Source organism: Onychostoma macrolepis, chromosome 06 (assembly GCF_012432095.1).
Source record: "Onychostoma macrolepis isolate SWU-2019 chromosome 06, ASM1243209v1, whole genome shotgun sequence".
NCBI lineage: Eukaryota > Metazoa > Chordata > Actinopteri > Cypriniformes > Cyprinidae > Onychostoma > Onychostoma macrolepis.
This window is the reverse complement of record NC_081160.1, coordinates 33,806,193-33,816,410: the sequence shown is the minus strand read 5'-3', so window position 1 is coordinate 33,816,410 and position 10,218 is coordinate 33,806,193. Positions and strand designations below refer to the sequence as shown.

The 10,218-nt window shown below is 40.5% G+C and overlaps 1 protein-coding gene across 3 annotated transcripts in view; it reads right to left on the bottom strand.

Moving 5' to 3' along the window:
* Positions 1-2,598: 2,598 nt before the first annotated feature.
* Positions 2,599-10,218, bottom strand: part of kdm6al (lysine (K)-specific demethylase 6A, like) — a 45,833-nt gene continuing 38,213 nt past the window's right edge. For 2 of the 3 annotated variants that reach the window (XM_058778904.1, XM_058778906.1), the window contains 9 exons: positions 8,811-8,872; positions 8,659-8,733; positions 7,979-8,127; positions 7,777-7,891; positions 7,500-7,687; positions 7,281-7,422; positions 5,616-5,742; positions 5,371-5,541; positions 2,599-3,600 (listed from right to left, as the gene is read on the bottom strand). In XM_058778904.1, coding sequence (XP_058634887.1) covers positions 3,571-3,600; positions 5,371-5,541; positions 5,616-5,742; positions 7,281-7,422; positions 7,500-7,687; positions 7,777-7,891; positions 7,979-8,127; positions 8,659-8,733; positions 8,811-8,872 — 1,059 coding nt within the window. In that variant the 3' untranslated portion in view covers positions 2,599-3,570. The remainder of the gene's footprint in view (positions 3,601-5,370; positions 5,542-5,615; positions 5,743-7,280; positions 7,423-7,499; positions 7,688-7,776; positions 7,892-7,978; positions 8,128-8,658; positions 8,734-8,810; positions 8,873-10,218) is intronic. The other variant, XM_058778905.1, reaches the window with a different exon arrangement.

The window sequence follows — 10,218 nt, the reverse complement described above, 5'->3', positions numbered from 1 at the left end:
AAAGCGGAGCAGAGAGGAGCAACAATAAAGTACGGTCAGTGGCTGCGTTAGATTTTGACGGACAGGGTCGTAAAAGTTCCATAATCTATTACTAACAGTGATTTTAATTTTCATATTTTAATTATAACACATTTAATTGCTTTTATTTTTGTTCACATTTTCATTTTTAATAATGAACCTACAGGACAAGTATATAGACTTCATTTATTTGTGATGAGATCAGATGAACAGAGACTGTGCGTCACTTTTCATGTTCAACACACACCACGCAGTGACAGCGGAAGCCACTAAAACAACTAAATATGCTAGTGCTGGGTTATAAAAAAAAAAACTCAATTTTAATAGATTTTAATTTTTATGAACCCATATCGATTCTTAAATCCCAATCGATGCTGTTTACAGAACAGTACATATAGTGAGCCTCCAATAAATCGCAGTAGGCTAAGCTTTGTGCTTCATTACTTTTGATATGAAACAAAGTCTCAGATTTCAAATTCTTTCCATTTTATTAGGAAATTCAAACAATAAATACTGTTTTGGTGCTCTTTAATGTGGTGTGATGGTCGCTGTAGCTTAAACTGGATACACGCCTCAAACGCATAGAACAGACTGGCGACAGGTGTATTTGTGTTCTGGAGCTGATGACCCGCTCTGCTGCCACACTGGACGGGTGTGAATTACAATAGATCACCCTCAGTGCACCCTTCAGTTAACGCAACCTCTGTGTACGGTATATGGAAAATAATGTCAAGTCAAGTCACTATTATTTATATAGCGTTTTTTACAATACAGATTGTGTCAAAGCCAGCAGTTTAATTCTAGGCTGCAGCAAAGTCATATTGTGCAGAGGACTCATCTGGTTCCCGTGGTTTTGTCCTAATGTGTTTTTTGAACTTTAACCGCATAAACACATTGCATTACACCAAATACACAAAATAATGTTATTTTTTAGCATGGTCATATGACCCCTTTAAACACCTCCTGTTCCATGCTCTCACATCTCCAGAGGTCACAGGTCATTAGAGAGCAGGAGACGCGCGAGTGACGTCCAGCATCATCACGACAGACCTAGGGAAGGACAGCAGGCCGCCTCCTGCCAAATCATGGAAAACTGGTGTCACATGACCTCATGGAAACAGGAGATGCCGAGTGGAAAAAGAGCGTCACACATCAGTCGTGTGACAGCAGGACGAGGTTCTCCTCTGAAGTGTGTTTCTCTTCAGCTGCAGCTCAGCTTCCAGAGTGACGTCTCGCACCCTGCTGCAAACACACATGAGTCAGCACTCCTAATCTGGAGCGCTTCCAGTCCTGTTTAACTTTCCATCGGCGGCCCTGAGGCTGCGCCGTCTGTTTGAACTCATTTTCCAGGCCACATCTGCCTGTTACGCTCACTTCCAGGCTATTATACAATCGGCTGAGTTTAATGCACCTGTTTTGGCGCTGAACGAACCGCCGGTTACACATGTTCCATGAACTCGTCTCCCTTCACACACACACACACACGCAGTTCTCTAGCTGCTGACACAGATGACACATTGGTTTCAGTGGTGCATGAGATCATGTCCGTTTTGTTAACTCTGTTATCTGCCTTCTGTCTAGGCCGCAGCTCGGGAGCAGAGCGACGCAGACGTCCATCTTTCGCTCAGTGGTCAGTGTAGGTCCTGTCTCCGCCAGCAGCTACATCTGGCTACTGGGTCTCTGATGGCCGTCAGTCCGCGATTGAGCAGCGCTTCACAACACTACAGCAAAAACCACTCGTGGAGGAAAACCACCAACACGAGCGCGAGACGAGACTGATGCGGTCCTGAACCTGGCATACAGTGTAGAGATCTGTTTGTCAAATTACAGCTACATTGTCTGCTGGGTTTCAGAGATGCTTCACACCGACGGAGGCGTTCAGTCAGGAGACGTTTAACACAATGTCAGTCTTTAAATGATCCAATAAAGCTTAAACATGGTCACTCTGTCTGAGGAGCCATTTGTGACTGTCTAACAATTCCTTTTAAAGACATTATATGAATATACCAGCAGCTCCTGAACAGAAGAAACGTCTTTATAAACTGCATTACGTTACCAACTCATGCACAAATATGATACCAGAGTGTGTCGAAGACACAATCTGTCACACACACACACACACACACACAGTTCTCTAGCTGCTGACTGCAGTTACTTTAGAAGAAACTCATTAGCTTCAGCTGTCCATTAAACAACAACTGATTGTGAAAAGTAGAAATAAGGGGGAAACAAAGACAAAGAGATTCCACACATCAGAAGACCAAACCACCTTCAAGTGGCTCCTGAACCACAAGACTTCTGGAGGAGCGTCTTCTCACCAGACAGCTGAATTTCACCAAGTAAATGAGGAACACTCGTTAAGAGCAGACTCGTTAATTACTGCACACAGTGATCGTGAATCTTCTAGCAAGGCTGCAGGTCTTGTCCAACAACGAAGAAACGTTAAAAGGGAACGAGCATTTCAAAATAAACTGATATTTCAAAACACTTACTTGACAATTGTCATTGTATACAATAAAAAAAAACATGTCATACAGATTTAAGAGCAGGCCAAGAGAAGGATCTCCACGTGTCGGCACATATGTTGACAACTTGTTTAATAACTCATAAAACATTCTTCAAACAATAAAACAATTTTATAGTTTCTGTACAATGCTTACTAAGCAGTTTAATTCTATATAGAAAAATGCAGGAGTAGTTTAAATGACCAAACTCCTTCAAATTTAATGGCAGGTACTCTGGGAAAAATAACAGCATTCCATCCACAAATATCTTCAAGCAATAAATATGTATTTATAAATAGTGTAAATGTACATCAGGATTAGAAACAAACAAGGAAGGAAAAAAACAGACAATTTAAACTTTATTCCTTACTCTATGTGCAACCCATTTTCTTTGTGACTTGGCTGTTATGTTTTTTCCACAATTATTTCCTTTTTCTTATCTAAGAAACAAAATATCCAACATGGTGTCAAAAGAACGAGACAGGTAAAACATAAAAGCGGTAAAAAATTATATATCACCTAATTCTTCACATTACAAATGTTTTTTTTTTTTGTAGATTTTGCCATCCAAAGTCATCGTAAAATCGCTATCTACCATACAAAAAGCTAGGCTAGCGCTCCTTCGCGAAGGCGAACCCTTGAGACACAAGGAAAAGAGATTTCAGGTTTCAGCATGTTAACAAAATACAAAAAGAACGTCTCAAGTCAGTAGTCTGTAAGTGACGATGCCAGTTGTGACAGACAATATGTACAAAACGAGTTTCCCACAATTTCCTCCCCAGTTTGTGTGATTAATTTCTCACGTGAAGCAGGAGGAGGTGTGTAGAGAGGAAGTTCGCTCTCTAGCGCCCCCCCGCAGGCCACAGTCACACGCTGCAGTTTATAAACAGGTTGCATAGACACACACAGTCACTTGAGTCGACGGTCCCGAGCTCTCCGATGGTCACCAGCCACGCGAGAGACGAGCGCCACGGTCCTGAATATCAGAAATGGTCCGTTTAGAGAGTTCCAGTAATGCGATATTATCCACATGTACGGCGTCTTAATGTCAAGATGAAGACGAATGCAGAGCTGGAGCCTGCAAAACACAAGGTGAGCGAAGAGCGTTATTCATGCTCAGGGTTTACACACATTTTCACCAATAAATTTCTCTGACTTTTCCATGGTACTTCACGGAATTCATGACTTTTCTTTCTGAATGAAAAAATAAAGAATCAAACGTATCATAGCACATGTTAACTAAAATAAATAACTATTAATGCTACTTGTTTGCTTTCTATTTGTTCTAATAATACAAGCTGCACCTGCACCAGACGTTACTCCACGCAGAGAACACGTCACTGAAGATTGTCATTTGTTTTTAAAACCAATATTACGAGTTAAACTGATAGTCACCACTGATAAGCTACTACTAAATATATTGTAGAAACTTAATTTCCTGTAAAGCTGCTTTGCAATGAATTGTATCGTGAAAAGCGCTATACAAATAAACTTGAATTGAATTAAACTCAGAACCCGAATTTTGTTTTGGAAACCTTTTCAGTCTAACAGTAGAATTCAGGTACAAAAAAAAAAAAAGTGCAAAAATTGAATAAACTGTAAATTAAAAACATTAAAGTTACAAAAGTTATTCAGTCAAGAGCAGTGATTGATTTTCTGTTTTTTTGTTATTTAATTAACATTAACGACAGACGGCACAGCTTTATTAGGCTGCTGTCACAAGACAACACTGACACGCATGCGTTTTCTTTCTCAACCGTTTACTAGCGGTGTAACGATCATCGATACGATGTCTGACATCGATGCCACGTGTAAAATATCAATATCTGTAGTATAAACAGGCACCTTTATTTTGGCACTGTCCACATTTTCACATAATGTCCGTCTATGCAATACTGCCAACACAGGCATTCTCGTTCAAACTCACGTATCAGGACTCGATATAAGGACTGCCCGAAGGCAAAGAGTGTAGGCCTATTATTTATTTATATTTTTTTGTGAATGTCCCAATTGAGGTACAGGATGTGAAACTTTCAGATAAATGTTCATGTTATATATATATTTTTTTTTATTTATTTATTTTTTTTTATTACACATTTGTGAGTTAAAATAGCATTTAAATAGGTATATAATATCATTAAATTGCATTTAAATAAGTACATAATATCGATCGATATACTCCTGTGTCGTAGAATTTTTGAGGTATCAGCAAATATCGTACCGTATTGTGACGAACCATCCGATTTACACCCCTACCGTTTACATTCACTTAAGACAAAACCCACTGTGTACGAGGATACTCGCCAGAACAGCCTTTTTGACATTTTGTGTGTATTTGGCCGCTTAAGAACAACAAGCTGCGAACAATTACCCAATATGAGATGCCTGCGAGGCGGCTTTATATGCGCGTGCTTTGGAAGTGATTGAGCGCACAGAAAACCTCTGGAGCACGGCTTAAAGTATTTGAAACGACGATGCAACAGTGACTCGGTCCGGAAACGCGAGTGAAAGTCTGGTATGGCAGCGCGGGCTCGTCGTTCTGCAGACGAGACGCCGATGAGAAGCTGCAGCACTGATCTGAAGTCTGTGTGGATTCATTTACTCATCTAACCTACATGCCGTATTGAATAAATGTGTGCAGGATTTACCCTCATTTTAAACTCGAAAGCTGCAGGAATGAGTAAAACTATGCTGTGAACCTGATTAAACATAAATGTGCACAATCCCACACCGAAATGCAGTACCTGATTAAACATAATTCTATTATACAGAGACACTAGTTCATCTGTATGAGCAAAAGGACACACGCTGGTACGTGAACGACATATTTGGTCAAATAAATACTTACTAATGAGAACTGGTCGTAAACCTGCATGAGGTCCTCCATCCTGTACTGCTCCAGCACCACGAACCCATCGAGCTCACTGCTGCCCTTCCGCGCGCAATCCTGACACTGAACCACGAAGGACTTCCGGGAGTAACTGTCGCTCGTCACGAAGAGCAGGTTAAACACCTCCACCTGGAACAAGGCAGCACAGGAAGGTGATTCAGATGAGAACGGACCGTTATTCTGCTGTAGAGTCCAGCACTCACCTCACAGATGCTGCAGTAATGCGCCGGCTCGTCTCGGCTTCTTCTGTGCCAGATCGTCTCCTTCCCGGCCGACACCAGCGCCTCTTTTATCGTCTGACACTGCTTGAGCGTCCGCAGCAAACAGAACCTGTGAACCGGAGACACGTTTTACCATTCGATCCAGATCAAGGGACGCGTCGATTAGGGGTGTGAATCGCCACTGGGTCCATGATCCGATTCGATAGCGATTATCATGTCAACGTTTTGATTCAATTACACAATGCATCGCGACGAGTCTCATCCTCAATTTTCAATATTACAGCACATGGCTACATTTTGATATTCATTTTATCAAATTTATTTTGTGCACTTTTATTAAATTACATAAGCAGGCTACTCTTTAAAATAACTACAAAATAATAATAAATCAAAACAATTGTTAAGAATTTCACCTAAATATAGCATCAAAACATACATAAACGCCAATATAAAGTAATAAAGGGGTGAAAAAACAATTACAAGTGATAAACAAAAAGTACTTTCAGTATCTGAAAGTTTACAGACAATCACAGTTATGGGTTTTTCTTTTTTCCTCCACATTATTGCCGTTAGATTATTACTGACGAGATCATAGACAGCGGCAGCTTTAACAGGCTGCGTTCACACTAACGCACAGATCTATCACATATCAGAGGTTTTATCCTGTTCTGAAAACATCACTCACTGTGTTTACATCAATTTCATAAAAGTATTCTGAGATGCAAGCGTGTTTAACCGCAGCCGCGATCCAGCTTCAGGACAAACAAACACAGCGCGTGTGAAAGTCTGTCAGTACGTGAGTTTGTGCATCTAATACGTGCTGTATTACACACGGCAGAAATGAGAGCATATCTAAAGAAAAACACTGAAATAACGGCGAGTGGAAGCAAACACTGTCTCAGCGCTTATTCTGTGCAATGAAGCCGATTCTCTCTAGTCTCAACTTGACGCTCAAATGAACCGATCGCATGATGATGATGCAGAAGACACGAGCGGCGTGTCAGTCTTCACCGCGCTGGAGTCAAAATGATGTAAGGTGTGTATCGTTTAAACTTCTTAGACTCGGCACGAACGGTGGCCGTGTAGCTGATGCTCCGTGTGCACACTGCTGCTCTTTCTAGTCACTAACTCTTCCTCTCTTGAATAAAGCTGCAGGTGAAGGGTTGCCGGTTATCACAAAAAGAGCAAAACAAGCTCCTTAAAAACTAGGTATAATAAGCAGATAGCAGGGAACAAATTTAAGCAATATAAATAGTATTAATACTATCTTACAAAATTAAAAGGAAGTAAATGTAATTTATTATGAATATTTCAATATAAAATATTTAGAGGTTATTAACTGTTTGAAGAAAAACAATAACATGAGATTTAAAGCCATTTTAGAAACACCTTATTTAAAATTTAATTTCAAGTTGCATTTAATGCCAATCAGTTGGGGGCAGTTACTCTATAAGTTGAGTGTGTTTTCAACTAATTCAATTTTCAAATATATAAAAAAATAAATTCAAACGAGGAGAAGCAATTTTCATTTCTAAAGTATTTGAGTTGTTATACAATTTTCAGAATAACTACATATATTAATGACTATATAGTGAAATATACTTTTGGTCACGTCGCTAACATCGATCGAGAAAACGTCACACTCACTTGATCATCTCAAACAGCTTGTGGTCAGACACTTTAATGTTCCTCGCCATGTTCCAGGACAGATGCACCATGGGAACCATAGATTTGACGCTCTGGAGTTTGTTCCACTCGTAACGTTCGACGGCCAGCTTGTACTGATACGCTGCAGAAAGCAGAAAAACACAACAATCACACAGCAAGGCCAAAACATTCAGAGAGCCAGGCTGAACATCTCCGCACCGGTCAGAGGGCCCACGTTCCACGAGATGTTATTGCACCAGCCGATGGCCTGACCCCAGTGCACCGTTCCCGTGTTCAGCCAAACCAGGTCTCCAGGCCGCTGGATGAAGCGGTACACCGGCACGTTCGCCTCGTACAGATCCTCCAGATTGGGCCACCACGAGCCCTTCAGGAAGTTGATGTTGTTCCTGAAAGAGAGACTCTTGCATATCAACAGAAGCCGCTTTAAGATCCGTTAGACGATTTAACGAAACGTTCAGGAGAGCCGTGCACGTACTTCTCACAGAACTCGCTCATCATGCCCCAGTACGGCTCCGGCACGGCAAACCACTCGCAGTCGCCCGGCCCGATGTTGATGTTGACGGCGCAGAAGTTATTGTGCTCCTGATGCCCTGAACACGAACAGAGAGATCACGTGACCGGCTGCGACAGACTGCGTCAGACGCTTCTGAAGCGCCACGATAACAGCAGCGTCTCACCTGGAGTTCTGCTGCCTGGGACTTTCATGAAGAGCTGGACCGTGTTCATACCCAGAATGCTGTGGCCCACGTGACTCAGCAGGTTCCCAGCAGACACCACACGCGCAAACGCAGGCAGCTTACTCAGTTCCTGCAGCTGCAGCTTCCACCTGCAGGGAGCAGCGCCTCGGGCTTTATTTGACCGGCAGACTTACATTACAGTAAAGCTGTGGACTGTCGTTCTCACAGCCTCTTAAACTGCATTCAGACACATGTTAAACTCAGAAACTGAAATCACTGCTTGCTAGGGGTGTGCGATATATATCATCTGCGATAATGTCATAATTGTTTTAACGATGTGCGATTTGACAATCAAGTATATCACACGCAGTGCACGCATACATGACGTCAAGTCTAGAAGGATATGGGGGCAGAAAATGTATATATTTATATTATTTCATATAGTTAATCAATATCACACGAAGAGTGGTGTTTTTTTCCTCAAATAATCAGCATGATTACAAATATGATTTAGATTTTTTACAATGTAGTTAAATAAGAGACTTAAATAAGAGTTTTAGACACCATATTACCTGTTTTTGCTCTATTTCTACCGATCAATATAGCACACCCCTACTGCCTGCAAATGCAAACACTCAACTTGACAAGAAGTGCAAAAAGGAAACCTCATGAAAACTCACTTCTTTTCATCGGAGACGTCAATGTTCGTCCCAAACTTGACTTGTTTGAAAGGACCTTTCCGCCTCCTGGAAACACTGAGCAGATGAAGAGAGTAAGCGCAGGATTACGTCAGCGCAGCTAAAGCACTTCACGTTAGACGCGCGACACTCACGTTTCTGATGACGTTATTTCAGAGTCGGACGGCTCCTTCTGGCCCTTCTTCTCATTCTCTTCCTGAAAGCACACAAACACGGTTATTTAATATGCAAAATGCCACACGTAACCGATCAACAGTGCTAACGTAGGGCCAAAGTTTATATCACAATATATTTCTTAATTTTGGTCGATACGATATAATTCTGATATCGATATGAGCAATATTAAAAAAATTAAATAAAAATCAGAAAAACGGTATGTTATATAATGTAACTATATAATATTTTAGAAATAAAAACGGTACAAATAAATTAATGTTCACCTTTATTTGTATTTAGCCTTCAAACAAACAAGAAATGTGATACCACCGTCAAATAAACATAAGACTCTCAGACTCGACTTATTAACTTATAAACTATAACATAGGCTGATTATTCTTACAGATTGAAACAAAAGTGCTTCATCCAGGAAAAAGAATATGAAAAGTGCTCAGAGTGGCTGCAGAATACAAAACAAAAGAGTGAGCAACAGCAAAAACACATGCTGCCGGAGACGGGCTTATAGAGCGGGGAGCTATGACGTCGCTCTGTAGGCGGATCGGCGGTTGGCATGAAACTGGTTCCTTCGACAAAGAGCCAATGGGGTTTTTCCACAGGCTTTTGGATAATCGCAACAAATAAGCTCTGTGTTCAATCATAGTTCGTGAAACTTACACGTTTTGTCCATCAAGATAATCTTCACAAAATAATATAACTTTGACGAATTTTGAATCCTAAATAAAAGCGGCAGAACTGAAAAGCTAAACTTAGGCTATAAAGGAACTACAGCACGGTCGCTCGTCTTCAGCGTCACCACCAGCGCGCCCGCGACAACTGCTTCAAACTTATTTATAACGTGTTCAGTGAAGGATTTACTCTGTATATGAAAGTTAATCCATGCTACATGAACCGTTTCATATAAACTGGAATAAATACAAAACTAGAGACAAACTAAAACTGAAATAAGACATTAGTAATAAATAGTATAGTGAATAAATGAAATAATCTGAAAACATGTATTTCTGTACATTTCGAAATTAGGTGCATTAAAAGTCAATACATCTTTGATTAATATGAATATCTGAATTAAAAACGTGTCTCCACATACTATTCAAAAAGTTCTAGTGCATTTAATCTATTAAACAACAGCAGAGTGAACGAGTTTTTGGATATGGTAAGATTAAACTTATTTTAGTGAACAAAGTACCACATTTCAGCTCTCGTTTTGTTAGGAATGGTACACAAAACGTTATTTTATCCTTGCTGAAAAGCTTCTTGTGGCCGTAAACATTTAATTTTAACTTGGCTTTAAGCACTATGCATCATTAAAGTTTCACTTTTACCACGTAAAGCCGGTAAATGTGGTGTTTACATGGATTAATCGTA